The 25,849-nt window shown below is 39.2% G+C and overlaps 1 protein-coding gene across 1 annotated transcript in view; it reads left to right on the top strand.

Moving 5' to 3' along the window:
* LOC102798502 (contactin-associated protein-like 4) overlaps positions 1-25,849 on the top strand; it is a 155,729-nt gene that overhangs the window by 20,587 nt on the left and 109,293 nt on the right. The window contains exon 2 of the mRNA XM_087831495.1: positions 15,432-15,542. Coding sequence (XP_087687621.1) covers positions 15,432-15,542 — 111 coding nt within the window. The remainder of the gene's footprint in view (positions 1-15,431; positions 15,543-25,849) is intronic.

The raw sequence follows: 25,849 nt of genomic DNA, 5'->3' as shown, positions 1-25,849 counted from the left end.
ACTTTAGAAAAATCCATGGGAACTGTCTGAGAAACATATGAACCAATCCTGTTATTGGTAAAGGAACTCATCATTTCTCTTCTCTAATTATATCCCCGATGTTGATGGGTTGAGACAGAAAAGGTGATGTGTTGGCATTCTGTATTGAGCCGCTAATGAAGACGTAATGTTGTTTACTTATGGTGGAAGTGAAACTTGTAGGGAGCAAAGCTCTTGGAACCTTAATTTGGGTGAAATTTAGTGAACTTTAAGAGCATTTTACGGTGATTTTAATTTAAATTGGTGATTCTTTATTGCAGATTTTGACTTTTAAAGAAACAAAAGGTATAATGATATTAAGTTGATTAAGTTGAGTGGCTGAGAAGTATGTGACTGTTATGCAGGACATGTATGAGACATATATAAGGATAGCGAGACAGTGGTGAGGTGTGTGGTAGGAGTGACAGATGCTTTCAAGGTGGCGGTTGGCTCTGAGACCTTCCTTGTTTGTAGTGGTGATGGACAGGTTGATAAATGAGATCAGGCAGGAGTTTCCGCAGAGTATCGTATTCACAGATGACACTGATCTGTAGTGAGAGTAGGGAGCAGGTGAGAGAGAGGCTAGAGAGGTGGAGGTATGCTCTGGAGAGAAGAGGAATTAAATAGTAGAAGCAAGAATACATCTGTGGATGAGAGAAAGACAGGTGTAACCGGGCAGATAAAAGTAGCAGAGGTAGTGAAGGTCAATACAGCAAACAAAGCCATGGATGGAGTACAAGAGAGGTGAAGAAGAGAGTGAAGGCAGCGTGGAGTGGGTGGAGACAAGTGTCAGGGGGGGTTTGTGACAGAAGGATAACAGCAAGAGTGAAAGGAAAGGTTTAGAAGAGGGTAGTGAGACCTGCTGTGATTATCTGGAGGTAGCTGACTTGAAGATGCTTTTGAAGATTTCCACTGGGAATGGCCTGAATGGACAGGGTTAGAAATGAATACATCAGAATGACATCTTAGATCAAGTGCTTTGGAGATAAAGTTAGAGAGGCAAAGTTGAGGTGGTTTGGGCATGTGCAGAGGATGGATAGTGGATATGTTGGACAAAAGATGTTGAAGATGGAGCTGCCAGGAAGGAGGAAAAATGGAAGACCACGGAAGAGGTTCATGGATGTAGTGAAGAAGGACATGCACTCGTTGGTGTGACACAGGAGGATGCTGGGATAGGATGAGATGGAGGCATGCTTGTTCAATCCAGAAACTTGCTATGAGGTGCTCACCGCTGCATGATTGAAGTTCATAAGAATACAAACTTCTTTCCCAGAAAATGCCCTTGAAAATTGTGCAGATGAGTTTTACTCATCCCTTAACACCTCAGATACCTAAAAACAATCAGTGAATGCAGCTCTAAAACAACCCTTATTAAAATTGTTTTTCAACTACAATTGTAGGTGTTTTGACCATGACCATGAAGAATGTATGGCTTTTTATGCCAAGAACTATTATGGTGCTTTACAAATAATGAAGAAATGTATGTGGAAAACATAAAGCTGCTGTTTTTTCATAGTATTTTAACTCTTAAACTTTTCAGTAACAAGAACTAAGGAAAAAATAAAAATCTGAACTATAAAGTAGATGAAAATCAGTGTTTGTTTTAATTTCATGAAATATTTTACCCGTTTTGCAAGTTTTTATATTGCCAGTGGTATCACACTATTTCCCTCTTATTACAGCATGATATTATTCCAGAGATGAAATGTAAAGGGTTATCCAAGCTGCGTGTTTTATTGATCCTCAGGGAGAAAAGTGCAGCTTGAGGGGATTTCAGGTCTTGACCGGTCATACTGCAGTTGTGTGATAAATTCTAAACCCAGCAACCAAACACCAAAAAATTGAATTTCTCTACAGGGTGTATTATCAACTTGGAGATAAAACACTTCAAGCTTCAGCAAAAGATTCAATTTAAGGCAGGCTGAGAACAAATGTGTGTAATACTGGTCTGGAGCAATGCCACCTACAATCTCGTGCTCCCTAACCACCATGATCACCCAGACCTGCTTTTTTTCTGAAAAGGCATTGGAGTTCATCTTTGGTGTGACGATGCTGGTTTATCAGTTTGTGTGTCATCTCGTAGAAAGGTTGTGTGCTTTTTTTCATGTGAGCTGAAAGAAGGACTCTAATGATTGCCTGTCTGGCTGACTGATGAAGTCTCAAAAGTTCTGCAAGTAGTGATGTTTTTGGACTCAAGGTCAAGTCAAGTTTAACTTTATGGTGCAAATGGATGTTAATGTTAGTTGTAAGATTTTGGCTGGAAACATTTCTCAGATTTTGGTCGATATCGACATGATAGCATCACACAGTTGCTGCAGACAGATGCACATTCATCGTGTGAATCTCCTGCTCCATCATCATCCCTAAGCTGCTCTGTTGCACTGAGATCTGGTGACTATGGAGGTCATTTGAATACAGTGAACTCGTATTCATGTTCTTTAACCAGTTTTAGATGATTTGAGCTTTGTGACTTAACATATTATTCTGCTGGGATCCGCCATCATTAGATGGGTGCATTGTGGTTATAAAGGGATAGAGATGAACAGCCGCAACACTGGGGTACACTGAATGGCGAGCTTGTGCGATTTTAAGACTTAGTTTCCTATTTTTAGTTGACAGTAGTAGCACCCAGTTTGGTTGTCTGTGGCTCATCTGTTGAGCTGAGCATTTAGAAATGTTTTCTGGAGCACCTCACTGGATATTTTCTCTTTTTCAGACCATTCTCTGTAAACCCTAGAGATGGTTTAGTGGGAAAATCTCAGACCTGCCCATCTGGTTTGCTCTGTCAGCGGTCTGCCTCTATATCGCCGAAGTAGGGTGGCATTACCATAATACATCAACACAAAACGTGCCTTACTATCAAAGCACAAGTAAAGAAATGAAATGAGTAAATGATAGATGATGATGTTTTCTAAAGAACCAGTTGGGAAACTGTTAGTGCAAATGAATGAATCGCTTGTTACCTCTGAGTGTCTCAAAACCACAGTTACGCATTCATAACTACTCTCTTTGTGCTTCTTTAAGTGGTGAAACATCATATCAAACAGTTACAAATTAATTCCAGATTAATTGAGTAACACAAGAATGACAACTGATGGCGGAGTAAACAATAATAAATGAGCAGTGGTATACTGGTATATTTTGAATCAACGTTAATCTGGAAAAAGCGATTTACGGATAGTTTTAAACTAATTATTACCTAGTAAATCTTGATATAAAGTACTTAATATATTTTTAATGAAAGTTTTTTTCAAGGTCAGCTTTGACCTTAGGTGCTAACATTGAAGGCCAAGGTCAAATTGTTAGTCAACCCAGGTACTTATGTCCCCCGAGGCCTAGATTATTGTTGTGAAGTTTAAAGGTGATCCATAAAAATGTGGGTAATATAAAGTTTTTACTGATTTTCACAATTGGTTCTGTTCCATAATTCATTTGGAGATCATAGTCCTTCTACTACAATAAAAGGCTCAATGAAGCGAACAATATCAGAGCCATTTGCTTTAAAGTGAAGCCATTTCAATAGGTGCAGTCACAGCCATGTTTAAAGAGTACAAAGTACAACTATGAGGAAATCTGGAGGGAACAAAGAGCTCTCTATAGAGACACTTAATCACCTTTGCTTTTTGGAATCTATCAGACAGAAAGTCCAACATCCAGGCATAATATTGGGTTTTATTCAGGCTTTCCCACTATGACAGGAGATAACAGCCTTCATTTGTGACCGCAGGCCTAATTGGAGTCCATATTTTAACTCTGGCTCCCCTCAATTACCCTGCACTGTGAAGATTTAACAGTTCAAGCCAAAAGTTGTGCTTCAGTACTTTCCTCTACAACTTTTTGGAAAGCTCTGCTGTTAGCTGGAGAAAACCTAGTAGCTTTTGTGTTTCAGCCCTGAGGAAACCTGAGCTGGAATTGCTGAAGAGGCCGGGGAAGATCGAGAACATCAAATTATCTGCAGAGAAGTTTTTTTTTTAAGAGCGCTTATTTTAATGTCTCCTTGGGGAAGCTGGCTGTAAAGTAAAACTAAGTAGTTCTTGTGAATGTGGCTCCTGTTGTGGTTTAGTGAAGGTGAGAAGCGATTGTGCGCACAGACAGACACCACACAGGGAGAGAGACAGAATTTATAGAACGATTTATAAACGTCCTCTGTCATCATGACATCAAGGTTTTTTTTGTTAGGTTTGATGCTCATATAAAAAAAATATATTATAGCGGTGACAGTGCAGTGAGGTTTTCTGGTCTCTGTGCAGCAGGTTACAGTGAGTGTGGATGTGATGTTCGCTGCCTTGCTGTTGCAGTGACTGGATCCTGACCTCATTTTACAGGAAACCTGTCCCCCCACAGACTGACAATATTTTCTGCAAGCAGCATCTACTGCAAGCAGTTCTCTAGCTGACCACCACTGTTGTTTACAGTGATGGCCCTCATAAACCTCTAGAGGAGGAAAAGAAGCTTAACATGGCTTTGTGTTCATGCAGTATTGGTTTAAAACTTTACTATACAGCTTATAGCCAGAAGGAATCCAACTTGAACATGTTGTCTTTTTCTCTGTCACTCTCAGTTTATGTAGTGTCCCTCTAACAACGCTCGCCAACATTCATAGACAGAGCTCAGTTTTATTTACAATATCAAATATCACAGAGTAGCTTAACACCTGGCAGAGAGTACGGTTAGTACTTGGCACTAAGCTCTTCAGATGAAAGTTTCTGGCCTGAGCAGAAATCTGCTCCAAGTATGACTCCTCTCAACCGTGAAAGCACTTTGAATATTAATACCAGTTCTGTCATACCAGATTTAAAGCGTGTTGATGTGCTGACAGAGTGTTTTTTTTCTCTCTTGTAGAAAAAAAGGTAATCTTGGTCAAAAAGTCTGAGCTGCCTATGTTAATTTGATACCAGAGCCAAAGAAAAAGGGGTTGTAGCATTTCCTGTCAATCATTGTTTGTATTTTGTAGTTTATTAAAGTGCCTAAACTAGCTTTAATCAGGCGTAAGTTAAATGCTCTCTAAAAAAGATTATGTCACCAACCAGCTAATTGCAATAGTTTACACAAGCAAGAAATCAACTGTTAAGTTGAAAAAGGTCTAATCAATGATATTATTCATCCTATTTAAAGAGTAGGTGGGCAGTTAAGCTTGATTTATAGTAATGTGATAATTCTGTTGTACTTTCCAGAAAAGTAACAATATGTCAAGGCAACAGCTGTGATTAGACTTAATAAAGTGAATTGATTAGCACAAAGATAATTTCTCTGTTTAAGAAAATGTAATAGATGATGTATTTCAACGTAAAGCACAATGTTAATAACTGGTGCTGTTTCAGTGTTAACACAGTGTTTCTTGTTTCATAGCTCTGAAAATTAGTGAATAGATTTGATGATTTAAGTCATCAGTCATTCCAGCTGTTTAAAATCTGTTACCTCTAAGGTTGAGCTAAGCTTTAAAGCTTTCGCATGAACTTAACGGGATTGTCCACCCCAAAATCAATTTTGCATGTCCGAGATTTGTGTTTTAGTGGTTTAATTTGACCCACACAGGGTCAAAGGTATAGCATAGCATCTTTATTTATAACGCACTTTACATCCAACAATGTTGACCAAAGTGCTACAAATATAAAACAGAGAGGAAACAGTTTAAATTACATATAAAATATCTTAAAATTAAAAATAATATAATTAATAAGAAAATATATTAAGAGACATCAACAAGTCCTGCTGTGCTAAAAGCCAAGGTAAATAAATATATTTTAAGACGTGATTTAAAAACAGATAAGGAAGGTGCCTGTCTAACATGTAAAGGCAACTCATTCCACAATTTTGGTGCTGCCACAGCAAACGCCCGATCCCCTCTGAGCTTACGATTAGTCCTGGGCACACTCAGGAGGAGCTGGTCTGCCGACCTGAGGGACCGGGAAGGTATGTATGGATGAAGAAGCTCAGAGAGGTACAGAGGGGCAGCATTGGACAAACATTTTAAAACAAATAAAAGCAGTTTAACATACGGGTCCAAATATATAGCTACACTTGAACCTTTTTGTGCCGCTGAAGGATGTATAATGTACAGGGTTTTCTTTATTGGTCTTTTAACCAATAAAGAAAACCCTGGTCCAAAATCAACTGAAGTTTGCAGCTTTACACTCAGAGAAGCCAAAAGTTTTATGTTCATTAGAGACAAAGAGCTACCTGGCCACAATGACAACAGGTATGCTGGGAGGGGGGTAAAGATGAGGCTTTATAACCAAAGAACACTGTTCATCTGTTAAGCATCATACAAGTGGCAGCAGCATCCTCTGGGGTTGTTTTGCTGACAGTGGTGCTGGTATATGGGCCAAAGTGGATGGAATAACGAAGAAGCAGCACTAATTCTTCATCTTCACTTCAAATCAACAGCTAGATGGTTGAAACTTGTACATAGTTGGGTGGCCTAGCATGAAAATGATCCCAACAATTTAACTGATCTTATCTGTTTTTCTACCCAGAAGAGTAGTTAAATATCCAGTCAGAATGATGCCTCACCAGAACTGTACGTGTACCTTCTCTTCAGTTTAATACAATTAAAGGGCACTCACGTTGTGCTGCTTAAAATTCCACAAAAGTACATTTGAAAAACAACAGTGTTTTTGGAAATCATTCACGGCTTACTCCAAAAATCAACATAGTAACCAGTTTCATGTGAACTTCATTAACTATAACCGTGCAAAAGGATCACCTGTGATGAGAGGGTCGTAACAAAGTCGATTTTTTTGTTTGGTTTGCAAGTGAATTTCGGCACAAAGAAAAATGTGGTAAGATGACATGAAAAGAGACATTGATGCTGTTCAGTTTTCCAACAGATTTATTTTTATTTCTTTTTTGTGGTGCTGTTATATTATAGTCAAGATAAGCTAGACGTCTTAAAAACACACATGTAATCACACTGGAGTACAGGTGGATAAATGGCACCAGAGGAAAAATGACATTTGTGCATTTGATTCCTGAGGTGAAGTGCCCTTTAAGGAGTCTGAATCAACATATATCAATGCAAAAAAAATGCCCTTTAAGCATGAAGCAAAATGAAAATCAATAAAATAAAGTTTCATATTACAATACTGCTTCATATTTATGGATACTGACCCTATGAAAAAAGATAAAAGTTACACTGTGGCACTCATTTGCATAAAAATAGTTTGTAGTGTAAGCTCTTCTGCTGGTGCAATGCAGTTTTCAATTTTATGAATCCCCGGTGTCCAATTCAGTGTTTCCTTTTTGAAATAAATTAGATTTGCCATTGCTTGGATGATATGAACATCCCTGCATTTTACTTGAATGACAGAACGGTATTACATTTTGTACCATTTCTTTTCCCCACAGAGACTTGTTGGTCTGCTGCTCTCTATTAATAGATATTTAGGGGCAAATATATTAAAATCATTTGCTTATTGCTGCCAGTGAATTAGTGGATTTTTTAAATTAAATATATATCCTCTTGGGACCATCACTATGATTGGTGTTTCCTGCAGCACTCCTTCTAAATCTGCATATCTCAGACATTGTGATTCATGATAAATGTTCTCGGTTTTAGCAGCATATAAACGGACCAAAGTCTAATCTCTTGGCAGCGTCTTGTAACTCTGTATCCGTGTCTTTTTGCAAGTTAAACCTGGCAGTTTCAAGATGAAGGAATTTTAAATGCTGTGGTTCTGTGGCTCGTTGCTGTTTTGATCACTTCATTTGGTTGATGTCTGTCTCCCACACAGCCGCCCACATCACTGATCAGTGTGACGAGCCTCAATAAGAAGGATGATTGTTCTCTGCTTTCAAAGGCAGTGTTGGATTGTGTGTGGGCTGCTGTATAGCCTTACACACACAGATTGTGTTGCACTTAATGAGTTGATTATCTGGTGTTTTCTAGCTGGATAAGGCCAGAATGAATCGGCATTATGCAGGAGCCTGTTCGGCTAAAGAATTGGAGCTGAAGAACAAATATCCTTGTCGTTGCTCACAGCCAGAGGAGTTAAAGTGCTGAGCATCTCAGTTTGGTAGCTGTCAGACAGGCAGATGTTTGCAGGGAAGAACACAGGAAGCAAACAAGAGGAAGCCCATCGTAAAGTACTGATTCCTTAAAGCTGATCTAGTACTTTGAAACATTAAAAACAGTGAGCAAGAAATATAATTCTCTATCTTGTGTTTCCAGTGTCACACAAATATCAAGAAAACTCCAAAACTCCATTACCCTGCAAGGTCATCTTCCTATCACCCTCTGGACTTCTTTCAGGCTTTCCATGGGTCTGTTCTGTCCTCTTATGCTTATGAGTCAGTGATGCACACGTTCTTTCAGTTTGTCAAACAACAACTTAAATTTCATTTTGGGTAAGTGGACAATGGGAAACGAAGATTGTCCGGGTGTTTTTTCTGTGTCAGAGCGCTCAGAGCACTACATTAGAACTTTAAATCAACAAAATGACCCTAGGGAACATATTCAGGCTAGACAACCTTGTGAATCTCCAAAGAATAAAAGAAATAAATAGTTATGTGATGTGTACGTCTGAGGTTGGAAAATCAAAAGTGTTTGACTTAAAACTGCCGGTTAGAACCTCAACACGGGCAACGGTCAGTTTGACAGAAGAGTTGATGTTGTTGAAGTTTAAGGTCAAATGTGTGAGTGCAAAAGGAATTTCTCCAGAGAAATCTGAATATAGCAGGAATCCTGGTCAACAGATACATGACAACAATCCAATTTAAATCTTTTTTCTTGCCTCCCTGTATCTTTTAAACAGATGAAATATGTGAGGCAGTGGTGTGGTTTTACATCTAAAATTACTGTACAAAATGAGTAATGTCTGAATCAGCAGTAAGATCAACATTGTTTTTATGTCACAATGACTATTTCTTTGTTTTATTCTCTTCTGATAGCACTGTGATAGAAAACAGTCATACAATTTCTAATCTAGCTCTAATCTAGACAGTGTCTTCAAGTAGTGTGAGTAATGTGTATGTTTTTAAAATTTGATGTTTAAAATTAAAAGCCTATATTTAAACCTACATTTAGTACATTGTTCAGCACTTTTTTGTACATTTTGTCTTTTTTTTTTCTTTTTATTCTCACTTGTCGATCTGACCTTTTCATTTAATTAACCTATTCCTCCCTTGCGCTCCTGGTCTAAAAAAACAACTTATGGGGCTATTTTTCAAAACTGCATGGCAAGTTCATTCAACCAATCGAGAAATCACTTACTGTTTTCTCACTAAGGGGATGTCGGATTTGTTGCATTTGATTTATGTTCCAACAAGTTTGGTGACAGTTATTTAATTACTGTAAATTTGTCAGAGTTTCATGGAGTTTTGCAAATCGCTGTCTGGACTGATGCGAATGCATTTTTCCCAAATGTCTTTCATAAAAGTCTAAGGTTATTCACGGTACTGTGGACCAATATTCAAGGACTTAAAGGGTTACTTAACTATATAAACTTGGGTAAACTTGAATGATTTAGCAGCCTTGAACAACCAGGCTTAAAGAAGTCAAGCTAAAGCACGTAATCAAAAAAACATATTGGGCCAAAGGTTTCAATAAATTCTGCAAGTGCAACAACAATAAACTGGAACGAGTAGGAAAAAGTTGAAATATATGTCAAAACTAAATTAAGTGACACATGGCTATTTAAGTTTGAGATGGAAGACCCCCTATGTCATTGATAAGACTGCACAAGATAGAATTAAATATCCTAGATGTCGAAACCATTTGAGCTGATAACAAAATTAAGATCTTTGGTCTATTTGGAGACGATTTTTAAATACCCTTTACCAGTTACAACTCAAAATATAAGATTTCTTTTTCTTTTTTATTTCTTTTAGCTTCGCAACATTGAAAAAATAAACCACGCGGCTGAGCTGAAGTAAAACAAAATGCAAAAAAGCTCACTGTGTTGTATTTTTAATGCGTTCTTTCTTTCTCTGTGTATATCCAGGCAGGAGCGGGCTTGAACCCCCTTGGGTCAAACTGGAGGTAGACGTTGTGCGGATTAGTAAAATGAGCATTGATGTTTTTTTGCTTGAGGATGATTGTTAGCGCTCTGGAGCAAAAACAGCCATCGCTGGAGCCTCATTATCCTGCTTACTGCTACGTGCTTTGAACGGCTAAATAAGTTGGCTCATACTGAGAGGCACTGAACTTTGGGTTTGTGGGGCTTATAGAGCTCTGAAGTGCAAGACCTTCTGTTTGCTGAGGTGATGGATGGAGCTCATCGGTATTCAGGGTCCCCAGCTCAGTCACGGACTCTGTGGGCACTTTCTATTCAGTAAAGAAGTGGACAGTGCAGGTGAATGAGCCACTCTGGTATTAGTCTGTCACTTCAGGGGTGATAAAATGTATTTGCCTTATACCCTCCAGAGATATTTTCAAAATTTCCTTTAATTTTTTTTAATGCGGTCAAACTGACCATTTGTCACATTGGTGCAACGATAAAGTTGGCACTGTATGAATTGATGGATAGTGCAGATGCTGAGTGATGGGTGTCCAGGAGGTTTTTGACTGAACTGAAAGGATATTTCCCATCACTCAGAGTTCAATACATGCTTCCAGTTCAAGTTTTTGTTTTATCAAAGGCAAAAAATGCTTCTTTTTTCTGCCTGGAGATATTTCACTTTGCCAAAGATTGAAGAATCATCTTTTCTGGGTAAATTTATAATACTTTGATCAGGAATAATGTTTTTGTGGTGATCTGAACGCCTAAAAGCATTATTATATATATTTTTTAGTCTAACACCCTTAAATGTGAAGCTTACACAAAGACAGGAGGTGTTTTCAGGAGGGTGCAGCAGTTTAATATTCAGGAAGGCTCTCTGTCCAACACAGCCAGGGTCAGTGTTGAGGTTCGTTGGCTACAGAGGCCAGCAGGTATTCAACATTTAGCTCCATTTTCCTCTGAGCTGTCTGTGTTTGTGCTCCACTAGTCACACTGTCAGGGACATCGGCTTTTAAATGCCACAGCTCCGCCGAGGAAAAGTGGCCCTGTGTTTTAAAACTCCACTGCTCTCACCACACATTATCTCCTCAGGGATTACAGCACTCCGCGTTGGAGAGCCGTCCCTCTCATCTCACCTCTTCAGACTACTGTAATTCACCTGCTTTTCATACTGAGAGCTCCCCCACCACCCACAGTTATAAGTGTCGGTAAGGGCAAAGCCTGGAGGAATAAAGACTATCAGGAGGAACTTCAGAGGACAAAGGAGCTGGACGCCTTCTGATGATTGTTGAGTAGCTGGATGGCATTTAAAATGCTAGAATTAAATATGTATGAGCCTCTGCTCCACTCTGGTAACTATAAAGTGCAGTATAACTGTGTTATATGGTCTGATGTTTAATGATAACTGCTGCAACACACTGTACTAAACAGAGTTCAGACTCTGTTAATACCCAATAATTTTACAATCAAATTACAGTGCCACTGAGGCCAGGCTGAAGGCTTTGTAATGTTAACAAGCAGCTGGACCAAATATTCATAGACATTTATCCCTCCGCATGGATATACACTCACCAACCACTTCATTAGGTACACCTGTTCAACTGCTCGCTGATGCAAATATCTATCAGCCAATCACATGACAGCATCTCAGTGCATTTAGTTATATATACATGGTGAAGATGAAGTATTGATGTTCAAACTGGGCATCAGAATGGGAAAGAAACATGATATAAGTGACTTGCATGGTTGTTGGTGACTTACAGGCTGATCCTCTGGGATTTTCCCACACAATCATCTTTAGAGTTTAAAGAGAATAGTCTGACAAAAAGACAATATCCATTGATCAGCAATTCTCTGCATGAAAATGCCTTGTTGATGCCAGAGATCAGAGGAGACTGCATTGATCTGATGCGAATAGTGACTCATATAACCACTCGTTGCAATCAAGGTGTGCAGAAGAGCATCTCTGAACGTGCAACACATTTAATCTTGAAGCAGATGAGCTACGGTAGCAGAAGAGCATCCTGGGTGCCACTCCTGTCAGCCAAAAACTGGAAAATTAGTCCAGAATTTGCAAGAATTTACTAAAAGTGATCAGTTGAAGACTGGAAAAACAAAACAATCTCTGCTTCGCCGTTCAGATGGTATGGTCAGAATTTGGGTTAAATGAATAAACGTGCAACCATTCTGCCTTGTATCAAAAGTGCCAACTAAGCATCATTTAAATGCTACAGCCTACCTCAGTATTGTTTCTTAGCTTGTTGATGCCTTTGTTCACATCTTCTGATGGCTGCTTCCAGCAGGATAAAATGCCATATTACAGTGATTTCTTGAACATGAGGTCACTGAGTTCATCGTACTTAAATAACCTCCAGAGTCACTAGATCTGAATCCAGTAGAGCACGTCGGGATGCGGTGAAACAGGAGATTCACATTATGGATGTACAAGCGACAAATTCGCAGCAGTGTCAGTCTGGACCAAAGTCTGTGAGGAATGTTTGCAGGACCTTGTTGAATCTCTGCCACAAGGACTTAAACGAGCTCTGAAGCCAAAAGGGGTCCAACCCAGCGCTAGCAAGGTGTACCTAATAAACTGACTGTATCATTATAAGCTTTAATTCTTAGCTCCCCAGCTGTATTGTGAAACGTGTCTATCACAGCACTACACAAGAATTAGTATTTATTTGTATGCCTTTGCACGCCATCCTTTTTTTTTGGTTTCATTTTGTATCAGTTCTTTTAGGAAATATCAGACTTTTAATCTGTGAAATGACTCATTATGTTTAGCTGCTCTTTAACTTTATCTACAAACTGTTGCTGGGTGGATAGCATAGCAAAGTGTATAGATCTTTCTAGCTGAAAGCAGCTTGGAATTAAGGCTGATGATAGTCTTTATATTTTTATTAAATCAAACAAAAATTTAATGATAGATTTCAATTGAATTTTTAGCAGTAGCTGCTGACTGTATTGCTTTTCACTGTACATTGCAGTGCTTTTTATGTTACAGGCAAATACTCCTTCCTATCCTAAGGAGGATTAAAATAGTATCAGCACATAAAATTGGCAGACAGAAAATGCTACATGCAGGTACTGGATGTGCTGCAGGAGACAGCTAATGCATAAGTAATGGTGAAGAAGCCTTTTGATCGAATATTCTGGGTATATATGTTGTAGTATACTCACCACTCTAAGCACACATCACAAACTGTGATGGATATGTCAACTGTTGCTTTTGGCACTTAGTATCTTGTCCAGGATCACTTTGACATGAAGTACTGTAGCTTTAGATTGAAGCATTGACCTTCTTATTAGTGGGCAACCCCGACTACCCCCTGAGTCACAGCTAACCCTCAGGGTTCCTATGTGAGACCGTATTGGAGAAGACTGTTGACTGTTTCTGTATTCTCTTTAACAGAAGTGTAAAACTGTAAATCCTCAACTGGCTTGTGGTGTGTTTGGAAGTACAGCTGTTGCTCATTGCATTTGTGTTTGTGAATCCTCTATCGTGTGTTGCAGTTTGGTTAAAACACCTGCCGAAGATATAGATTTAATAATATCAAAATCCAGTATTTTGAAGCATTTAAATGAGAAAAAATTACATTTAGACCATTATCTTGAGAATGAATGCCACATTTGGGCTCTACGGTGTATTTAATTGCGTATCCAAATACTTGGCATCCTCAGTTACTAAATAAATATTCCAGGATTTCAGGGTTCAGTTTGTGAAGCATCGTCTTTAAAATGTCAAATCCTGCTCTTTTAACTACAGGTAAATAGGCCAATATTGTTGTTGGCTCTAGCTACACATTTCATTTGAAAAGAGCTGCTGTAAATGGAATGGTATTCCTCTATGAAATTATCGGGAGGCGGATGAAGACCTTGTGTTGTTGAGATGAAGTGCACTGATGTTGACAGAGTAATCGAAACTAAAGCCTTGCTGTCAGAGTTCTGGGCCCAGATCGGACTGCCGCGTGAATCATAGTAATTGGCTCTTGTCTCAGTGGTGGAGAACAACATCCATTAACGGAGAGGCTTTGGATGGAGGCGGTGATAGTTTGGCTTTAGCTTACAGTTTGCAGCTTGAGAGGAAAACTATGAATATTTATGGGGCTGGTGATCATGAATCCGTGTGTATATCTGTGGGATGTGATTATGCTGTGCAGACCAAAGACAATCAGATACAGTAAAACAAACTTTCATTTGTATTCTGTCTTTACAAATTATTTCTCTATGTCATGTAGCTATAATAAAGGAAAGAGAAATCTGCTTTAATTTGAACAAAAAAGTGCTTGTTTTCTTTTTTTGTAGGTTTATTGGCGACTGTGAGAGAGGCTCCAATTAATATAAGAGTAATTAATGTTAATTACTGTATAATGTTCAATATATTATGTTTTGAATTCAGGGAATCATCCATAAACTAAATATGAGAAAGATGTAAAGGTTTCCTCTGACAACACTGAATCATCCCCATCAGCATCCAGCCTATAATGAGTCACTCAGGACGCCATTCATCTCCGCAACACGACATGATTGCAACGTTCATTTATCCATTGAGCCAGAATTACACCATTTACTCATCCGACTGGACATTATTACGCTGTTCATTCATCTAATATGGAGCCATTACTGCTGAAAGACCTGTTTCTACCTGGGGAACATTAAACCAGCTCCTGAATGATTAGACTCCTCTCTGACACGCATGTTGTTATATTCACAGGCTCAACACTTTAGTTGTCATTAGCGCCTCTTTAAGACTTTAGAATGAAACGAATCAAAAGGTGTCCGAATAAACTTCTTTTATCTTAAAAAAGCTGATCATTTGCAGAGACAACGCTTTTACCTCTCAGCATCAGAGCACTCCCACCCCGCTGTTTATAACATTTCATCAGGTTTCCACTCAGGCTAAGAGATGGAGACTAATCCATTTCCAGCTGTGTCGGGTATTGTGATATTCTCATTGTGCTTTTTTGCTGTTGATCTCTACTCTTTGAACCACTCAGCTTTTTTTTCACTCAGATAAAAAGTTTGAATGCTTCCTTCTTCTTTTTTTCTTGATTTTAAAGCATAAAAAAGACATTCCCGCATCAACCTACTGTTGTGAACTACTTAACTGTGCAGCGAGGAACTGTAGCTGACATTAACCCTGCAATTCAAAGATAACACATCCACTGCTCCTCTCTGCTTATTAGGGCTAAAACTGGCACTGAAGCCCAGGAACAGATTTCTTGAGCTAAGAGTGCTATTACTCAGGATGCGTCATAGCTGTGTTCAACTATGCTTACTTCTCTCAGACTTTTAATTTTGTTTTGTTCACTCTAGGAATATTTTAAGGAGGTTATATTTGTGCGGAGATGTTGAAACAAATGTAATTATAGACCCTCAAAAAGCACAGCAGTGCACATGCTGACATTTACATGTAAATGTCAAAATCTGAAGGACATTCATTATACTTTATGTTTTGATATTTCTCGACAGAGGCGTGTGACAGCGCACTGGTCTCCAATCTGCCGCCATCTTCCTTCCGAAGCTCTTCCCAGCTGTCCAGCAGCCACGCCCCGGGTTTCGCCAAACTCAACAAAAGAGAAGGTGAGGATGGCTTCCTACCTAACTAGTATTAAAATATATTTGATGATCTGAAACATGTAAGTGTGTCAAATGTGCAAAAAACTGATGCGAATTGTATTTGTGCCTTTGGCATGGTTTGGGGAAAAAATAGGATTATGGATTAACTATTAGTGGGAGGGTGGTACATGCTTTTAATTTAGACCTGAATGTTTTTAACTGGGAAAAAATGCTTGAAAAACACAGCGTGTTAGTATGTGAGGCTTACAGTAAACAAGAAGGTGCCAGTGTGATCTTAGGGAAAAAAATCGACTTCTGTAATTTGTATCTGAGCAATCTGTAGGAGTACTCTGTCAACACGCTGCACGCTCTATATTAAATGCTAAATTATTTTAGCATGAATTATAATAGAGCGTGACTCATTAAATCTGAATTTGACTTTCTACTCTGCTTGGTAGTAAAGAAATGAGCAGGCGTCGCAGTGACACTTCAGGTCGTGTATTAAAGACTGTAAGAGCTAATCTTTCATTGTTGCCCTTTGCTGGCATTTGATGTTCAAAAGCCACCCTGCTGTAATGGAACTGACATTTCTTGGTCTTTCATTAACTAGGAGACGCAAAGATGACAGAGACAAGATTTCAAAGATTTGTGAACATTTTAAACTCTTAAAACTAATACTAAAAGTAACCTGAGACCATTTTATATTACCGGTAAAGAAGATTATACTTACTGCTGATTGATTAAAGGCACTGCATGTTAGGATGTGAAGCAATTAGAAATAAAAGCTAGATTACATAACAGCCTGTAGACTGTTGACTTGATTTATAAGTCTCTGATCCAGACTACAGCATATACAGACCTGCACCTTCTCAGAAATATAACTACACACTACAATAACCAGACTTCAGTGACAATGCAGGTCTGTTTGGGAGTAATATGTCTTGTAAACATAGCATATTGATTAGCACAAGGATGATACCTCAGTGAAACAACATGTAATAGGCTGTAATTGTCTCTCGCTTGCTCATTATGCTAATGCAGTAGCCAGTATTCTTCCAGAGTAGACATAAGCAGTTTTTCTCCTTTTCAAAGCTGTGACAGTATGTAAATAGATTTAGACTTCCTGAAGGCTTCCATCTTTCCTAGCTACTGAAGCAGTAGCTGTGTTTTTTTTATATATTGTGTGCTGTTTGTGTTTAAGATTTATTAGTTCCAAATCCAGTATGAACAGCTCAGTTTGCCTTGTGATTGCAGAGCAACACAGACCCAACACTACACAAGTATTATTAATGCAAACATCTACATCGCCCTATACTTTACAGATTCAACACAGTGCTGTAAATCATGCCTTACCCAGTAAGACGCCGGGTGTGTCTCCAGTGCAGGTTTGTTACAGCCTTCACATGGGTTCAAATTACACAGGAAATGAAGCATTTAGTGTGCGCTGAGCACTTTACTCTGATAATCGACCAAGTTCTCTATCCATTCCTGTGTCTGACTTCCTGGTATCTTTATCTACTTGCTGGCACTTACACTTGCTAGCACCTACGTAATACCAGCGTGCACAAGCAACCCACAAGCAAGTATCGGCCAGCGTTGTCATTATTTACAAGGATTCAGGATTCATGCAGAGAAGCGCAGCAACACAAGTTTGTTCTTTGTGTAAATGCACTATCCATTGCATCTGTCTCACTTGATGGCGTTTACACAGTTATCATTAACATGAGCTGAGTTAGCAACTGGAATTGTTTCAGCTGTCTTATATGTTGCACAGTATACGACTGGGTTTTTATTTCCTCGAAATCCAAGTGAAATGTCTTGTTTCCATGTTTTGTAGTTATGTTAAACAGTAGTAAAAAGAGAAGACAGAGAAGAGATAGAATGTGCCTCCAGGATTTTATATATTTAGTAATTTCTCACATAAATCCTCTCACTGCTGCCATCAATATCACAGACACTTTGTGCTGTATATTTATGCAGTATATACTGTATATATTAAAAAATCTCAGTGGTACACAGGCATAAATATTCATTTCTGTACTGTGGGAAAAAATCAAGGTTGGAAGACCAAGGCAACTGTAATATTTTTAGCTCAATCGGCCACCGATGATCTTATGCTGTGGTGAAGTGTCGATCGTGCATCTACCCACAGTTTCACTCCTCCTGCTGGAATGATCGGATTTTGGTGAAAGTTTCAGACGGTCACCTGATGGATCTTCATCAAAAGTCTTTAGTTCTCATTAGTTTGTGTAGTCCTGCTAACCGATGACAAGAAAACTGGTCACTTTTCTTTTCTACTTCACATGCTACAATAACCGATGTGCACCTGTGAACCAGATGCACCTGATTTTGGGGTCATGTTGAAAATTTGTGGCACGAGTTGTTTGTTGTCATTTTGAATATATAGGTTAAAGATTAAGTCTGAAGAAAAATGTGTATAGTTTTATTCCTCAAAATCAGTATTTTTCTTCAAACTCGTGTCCTTACCTTTATCAAGGTCCGGACAGGATCTCACTGAGCATGTGCAGAGTCAGGTTTCAGACTCTAGCTTGTTTACTGAAATTAGATTGAAATTTGTAGTCTTACAAAAATATGACAATTTTTAGAATTGCCCCCAACTGACCCATACATTTTAAATTTGCCACAGAGGAGAGCATTATAGGACAAAATAACTTCCTCAGGCTGCCAGTTCATTAAATTTACATGAATATAAAAACATGATGATGCTATACCCCTGCACTAAAATAATCCAGGTACAGTCAAAAGACCCAGAATAAACTCTACATTCTTTAAGGAGTACAGTGTATCCACAGGGGTTTCTGTTAATGTGTGAAGGAAAATCTGTAGCAACAGATCATTTAAACATGAAAGAACTCCTGGGCTATAATAGAGTACCAGCTGAGATCCCACAGCAACATCTGGTTTAATGTCCTAACAAATAATTTCAAGACAGCGGTAACCTTCATGCATTTATTTTTCCTAATCTTGCTCTAGTGTGTTGCCAATAGATAAGGAAGTTCTTGGTTTGGGATCCCAGGGAGCATTCCCAGCTGTTTGCCGAGGAAATCGATGAATAAATGAATGTCTCCGACTCATTTCCATCTCTGCTGCAAACTCTGCTTCCTCTGGTTGTTCTCTAAGGAGCCGCTTCACTCTCACTTCATTTATCCACTAAGTGAACACCGATTATCAGGCTTTAAATATGACCTACACGGCACACCATAACAAGAAATCTATAATGTTTCACTCATTCAAACTTTATTGTTATTGATGAGCAGTGAAGGTCATGAACATGTGTTATATGTGATGAGATTATTCACTTTAAATGGAATAACTATAGATTACAATTCCATTTTTCATGATATATCAAGTACATTTATACACCAAAAAAATGTGAATACGAGCAGAGCAGCCTCAGAACAGAAGATTGTAGTGTTCTTTAATCATGGGAGGTCTGTGTTCGCTGTTTGCAAACAAAAACAATTTTTTTTGGCTTCTTTTAACCACTGAACCAGTTTTGAATTACAGCCTTTTGTTTGACAGAAACTGTGATCTTCAAAGATCAGTTATTTTCCCTGCCAGGGACAGTGGTGATTTGAGCTAAAAATGGCATATTAACATGTTCAAATACAAAATGTTATTATGTTGAAGCTTAGCGGAGGATTGTCAGTGTGCATGTTCAAGTAAATACAATGAAGTTGAAGTTGCTGTTATCATTTTTTGAGTGCAATTCTGTATTTCTTTATAAGACTAATTTGTACTAAATTATAAAATAATAAATCCTCTATGTCTGTCTATAAACCTCAGTGCCAAAGATTTTATTATAAACGATTAAATAACTGCTGAAGGATTGCAGACAAAAGTTGTAGACCAAACATAAAGAAATTGTGGATCTAAGTCTCAAAGTGCTCAGACACCATAAAGTTGGCTACAAAAATCAGGTGGTGATGATCTATCCTAACGAAGAGTCTTCGTTTTATAGTGAAGCTGGCGACCGGAGAGGAAAGAGTATGTGCTGGAGACCAGCTGCAAAGTTGACGAATCGGGCGTCGAACCGAAGGCATGTGGAAAATTGCAATAAACAAAGTGTTCACAATAACAATGTGTCGGGCCGGGCTTTACAGATTTGTTTTTCAAACTTTCACTAAATACTCACTGAAAAATGATAGTGATTGGACTTTGGTGGTCAATAATTAAGGTCACTGTGACTAGAAACATGTTTTTGGAATTAAGGTTGAAGTCCAAGTTACTTTATTTCTACCCGTCAACAGATTGAGTGAGTCATCCATCCTCGCCAGTATTTCCAGTAAAAATGGAGACAATAAAGAATCATAATACAAAATACTGAAAAAAATTACAGAGAATGTAGCATGGCAACGTTATGATTTGTTCATCTTTTTAATCTGTGCTGATCTGTATTTCTCCAGAAGGAAGAAAGTGGAAGTGATTATATGTAAAGGGTGAGAGAAAGTAAAACCAAACCAGCTGAGAACTTCGAGGTTAACCACTCACCTCAGTCTGGAAATATTACACATTTATGTAAACTACAGCTTGATATTTTACTGACGCATGCAAGGAATGAATGGCCTGTTTGTATATGGCTTTATACTATTCTTCACATATATGGAAGACCTAAGGAAGAACAGTCAGGGATCAGACTTTAACTGATAACACTAATGTGCAATAATCTTTTTACTCAGTTGTATATAGCATTTGTATTCTATTTTTATCTTATTGTATATTTTATTCTATTTTATTCTACTGTGTATAGTATTTTATTTTATTCTATTCTGTACAGCTGTGTACTGTATTTATTTTTATTGTATTCTAATTTTTGCTTCGTAACTTTTGCACTGTCCACTTCCTGCTGTGACAAAACAAATTTCCCACGTGTGGGACTAATAAAGGTTATCTTATCTTATCTTATCTTAAATCTGATGATAATGAGGATGCTAATAGAGATCCAGAGGAACCACTCAAAGTACTTTATACCGCAAGCAAATTTGTACATAGAGCTCTTCTCCCAGCACAAGCAGATAACAGATGTCTTACCCAGGACTGGAGGATCGAGGGTTTAACCAATAAGTGGATGACCCTCTCTGCCTCTTCAGCCACAGCAGCCATACAACAACAAGGCAGCAACACTGGGATTTGCCAATGAAAGACAAAAAAACAAAATCCCAAAGTCATTTATAAAGGAAACAAAAATATCCTTTTAAGCCAGACACTTTATGAAACAAAGCACCTTCCCTTTGCATTCACACATTCACCTGAGGGCCTGAAAATGTACTTGGGACTTTAACCTGATGTAGCTGATCACATTGGAGGTCTGAAGGGGACACCAGAAGTGGATAAAAACCCTTTTATAGTCTATTGATTGGATATGAATGGCCTATTAACAGAAACCTGGAGGATGAATGACTCAACTATTTCAGTTTCCCCACTGGTTACTGTTATCCTTCATTTATCTTTCCTTTCTCTGCCGCTCACCCTCTCCTTCTCTTCGTGATGTCCCATTTTTCTTTCCATATATCTTGCCCATCCCACCTCATCCTTTCGCTGAATTGCCCCTGTCCATCTTCTGCTTCATCTGCATTACATTTTATTTTCACTGGTAAGAAGTCATTTAGCCATCTCGGTCTTCTTGCCAAATGTTAATAGCAGTCTTCATGTTTAAACATTTTCTTTCTTCTGTAGGCGCCGCTGACAGTTATCAGTGACGCCACTGCAATTATGCTGAAATTGACTTGAAAAGAATTATTGTGCCACAGTAATCATTTTCCCAAAGGGTTGGATTTGAAGACAGAATTAAACTTTAATTGGAATCTGTAAATTGGAACGATGTAAGAGCAGCCAACTAATCAGGTATTGATTTTCATATTCAGTTACGCTCTGCGGTTTCCAAAAAAGTTGTTATTTCTAAAATAGTAATACTTAAGTATCTGTTTTTTTTCCCTGCATGTAATTATATTTGCAGCAGTCCGAGCTCATGTTTCTAGTCTGAATAATTCATACATTCCCCAAATTTACATGATGCTGGATCTTTTGAAAGTAATCTTCTTGTTTCCATAAATTGCAAAAACAGCAATATTATCACAAAGGTCAGAACAGATTCATTAATTAGTTAATTCGTTTGGACACCTGACATTTATCAAGTCAACTGCAAGTGTCGGAAACCCCACGAACACTTTGATTAGTTTGAAACTATTTCAGCAAATTCTGCAAATTGAGATTTTTACACTCTAAAATAAGATGTATTACTTCCTTCGTGGGCTCTTTTTGTAACATCTCATATGGATGAATCTTTCCTGCTTCTCCTGCAGAGGACCTGCAGTATTCCTCAGCCTGCTGCTGCTGTCAGTGCCGCATCGAGCCCATTGGCCTCCTGGTGGACTTTCTGTCCGACTGACATGTTATCAGGCAGCTGAAATTACTCTCCAGACTTGGTATTCTCATGCAAATGACCAGTGCTCATTCTGGGTCGGGTGCTTGTATCAATCTGCTACATGTCTTTCCAGCTGCCTTTCTATCCCTTTAAGCTGCCCGTCTCTCTCTACCATTTCCTGTCTCACTTTTTTTAATTGTCTGTCTTTCAGTTCCTTTTATTTCTTCCTCTGGTCATTACCTCTGTTCAGTTCCACTCAGTCTGCCTGCCTGTAGCTGCATGATCATGTATTAGCGCACAATTGAAGGTGAAATAGTAATTTGTTTGTACTCATTCACCAACGTTGTACTTGGCAGCGTCCAATATTGTTGCATAATTAATATTAGACAACGACTGCATTCGCCCTCGGGCAGCTAATTATGAAAAACACCTCATTTTCTCTCCATTCAGTGCTGAATTGTATGTCATGCGCTCCGCAATCCATCCATCTACCCACCCATTTTCTTAACTGCTTATCTAATTCAGGATTGTGGGGGTGTGGGACGTAACACAGAGAGACGGACAAGCAGTTGCACTCCCATTCACTTCTACAGCTGTCACCAAGTGGCTCGTCTTGGACTGCAGGAGGTTCTTAGAGCATGGCACACACAGTGGTGCAGTGGTTACTACTGTCACCACACAGCAAGCGGGTTCTGGGGTCAAATCCACCGCCTTCAGGCTTTCTGTGTGGAGTTGAGACACCAGACTGAAATGCCCTAAATGTTATCATTCAGTACCAAAGATTGGAAATGCAGCTGTAGGTTTCGTTTCTAAAATTCAAAGTGCCTTAAATCATTTCTTCTGGAATGGCCAGCAGCCGATAGATCCACTAGTTCCAAAGGTTCTATAAGAGTCTGTGGGAAAATGGTAATGGTGATCTAAAATCTGACCCCTAAAGGCCATCATGATAAATCTGGGTGGGAATGAAGAAATGCACTTGGCTCTCCCAAATTTCCATAACTGAAGAGTCCTTGAGGTTAAACTGTTTTGGGAAGTTCCCAAGGCTGGACTTGCTAGTGTGGTAAGAGTATTCCTTGAAAAGACAACTGTCAGTAAAACTATCTGAAAAGTTGAAACAGGTGTAACGTTAATCACTGTTTATTTGACTTTTGGAAAAATATCCAAAACAGATCTTTGCAAAATAACAATGTATGCAGCGCAGCGTGACTCTGCCCCGATTCGTCGGGCTACATTCATAATTTCATCCTCTGTTTGGCCGTAGAGGCTGTGATATCACACTCCTGACCTCCATTAACCTTTAGCTCTTTTTGTAGGTGGTCAGATCAGGTATGCTGACAGACAGTGGGGGAGAAAGAATCCAGAACGATCTCTTTGATTTAAAGCGACAGCCGTGACACAAAGTGTTCAGACCTACCACCATCACTTCACCTCCATTGTATTAGCTGCAGTTACTGTGACAGGGTGGACGCAGTAAATCTTTGTAACGCCTCTTAGCCTCTCAGTCGTTTTGCTTTAATCTCTTTCTCCTTTTCTCCACAGTCTTATCTTTATGAGCAAAGGTCAGAGTGTCTGCTCTTTTCTGTTCTGCTGTCACTGGACACGTCTGTTAGTCAAGTTCTTAGCTCTGGCCTTTAAAGATCAGACTGGACCTGCCACCAGACCGGCACCGATTTCTTTTCACCGTTTAGTTTTTTTCCCATCAGTCTGCCGCCACATTGTTCTGCATTATTTTAAAATGATAAACAAAATAAATAGTTGTTCCAACTGCTGTTTCCCATTTGAACTTCTTTACCTCGAAAACTGTCCCTACTGACAACCTGTACAGTTCAGGTTGTCAGTAGGGACAGTTTTCAAAATATTGAAAACCGCAGAACTTGCTGGAGAGTTTATATAACTTGTCTGGCCCGGGAGCATCTTTGAGTCCACTGGGAGGAACTTGTAAGCATTGCTAGGCAAACTGATGTCTGAAATACCCCGCTAAACCTGCTTCCACTTTGACCCAGCTCCCAAAAATTGGACAGAAACATTCAAATCTGTCATGTTTTTCGAGGGTTTATAATCTCTTTTGTGAAAATGAAGGTCTCAGGGAAAGACTATAAAAGCACAGGAGAAAATGCAAACTCCACAAAGCAAGGCCCTGCACAAATTATGCTCAAGAACCTCATTTTGAAGGAACCAGTGAGTAACAGTGGTGCCTATGGTTTGCATTCATTCTCAGATGATGGCACAAACTGTCTGCAGAGCTGACAAGTGGAAGCAGCAAGCTAAATCTAATGGGCCAAACCGATAACATATGACTTCAAACCACCTGATATCACCTGGAAATGAGACAGTCAGTGTGATCCGTTGTTCTTTTGTTGTTTTAGGCCATGGCAAGATGCAAGTATTTGTCTAGGATACTCGATGAGCCTTTAGCTGGAATTTGTGATGTGTTTTGTTATGCCAAAGCTTCTGTCTCTGGTTCTTACTGCTTTAATTCCTTTATTCATGATGCAGGTCGCTCTAAGCCATAATTGGCTAGGATACAGCGTTCGGTGACACAGCAGGTTTTTAAGGAAACAAAATCACCAAATCTTACAAGTGGCCATCTGGAATGACACCGGTGTTCTGTAATCTGATCTTGATGGTCTAGATTTTGTCTTAGGGCTGCAAGAGGTGGTCCTGCAGCTATTTAGCTTTGTGCATGCTTTTGCCTTTTAGCCTGCCTGCACAGCAGCATTTTGAGAGAATAATTGGCTCCAAGCTGATGAAAGAAAATGAGAGATGGCTGCGAGCGTGTTTATGTTCTCTACGGCTTTCTGACACGCAGCATGGGCGTGTTAGCTTGTGAGCTCAGTGGGACTCTGGTCAGCAGCCTCCTTCTTCAGAATTCGTCCATCTGGTGTTTGAGCTCTGTGTGGCTGTTTTCCACACATGCAAACACACACACACACAAAATTGCCTCTCTTTTTCTGCTTTTAACACTTCTTTATTGTGCAGCAGCCCATTTAATCAACTGCAGTTTATCTGTCCAGGCAGACTTCTGTCAATAACTCCCACACTTCTGCATGCATTGTGAGCAGTGTGCACACACACACAACTGGGGTTTACCACTTCGGAGGACATTATATTGACTTACATTGATTTCCAGGACGTCACCTTGGCTCAGTCTTAAAGGGGATCTGTTATGCTTTTCCATATTCTGTTCCAATGGTGTATTCTCATAACTACACATTATGAAAATTGATTATGTGCCCAGTTACTAAACCTTCACTTGTTCAGGGCGGTTTCATGTCACACTATCAGTGTACTTTCTCTAATGCGAGGGTTGGGAATAAACTTCCTCCGAGGGGGGCTGGGTTCTCTCTTAGAGACAGGGTGAGGAGTTTGGTCATTTGGGAAGCACTCGGAGTACAGCTGATTCTCCTCAGCATTTAAAAGAGCCAGTTGAGGTGGTTCAGGTATCTGTCTCAGGATGCCTCCTAGGTGAGATATTTTCAGGCATGTCTTAGAGAGCAAGGCCTTGGAGCAGACCCAGGACACAATAAAGAGATTATAGCTCTTGGCTGGTTGGGAATACTTCTGTGACTTCCCAGATGAGTTGTGGAGGTGGCTAGGGAGAGGGAGGTCATGGATTGTCTGACTGCTGTGCCTGCAATGGATGGATGGCAATGAGCCTATACCTGGACCTATAACATTTATTTCCAGTTCAGTTTTTCTTTTACTGGAGTAGCTTTGCATGATTCATAGCTCAGAATGATCTCTATTCATGTTATTCTGGGCCTTGGTGCAGCCCACAGTTCATCCTGTCTGAAGCAAAGTATTTTAGCTCGCTTTCTTCTCCCTTAAGCCAACTTCCTGGACTGGCTATGTAATAAGCACATAGGTGGGGCAACCTATCAGCTCAAGCGCCTGCGTGACCTCCTTTTCTCCTTGACCTTATACAGAGCTGTAGGTAGAGAAAAAT

This window comes from Neolamprologus brichardi, chromosome 18 (genome assembly GCF_056152115.1).
Source record: "Neolamprologus brichardi isolate AB-2024 chromosome 18, ASM5615211v1, whole genome shotgun sequence".
In the NCBI taxonomy this organism is placed as follows: Eukaryota; Metazoa; Chordata; class Actinopteri; order Cichliformes; family Cichlidae; genus Neolamprologus; species Neolamprologus brichardi.
Note: the sequence above shows the minus strand (reverse complement) of the source record. Positions and strands in the feature narration are given on the sequence as shown.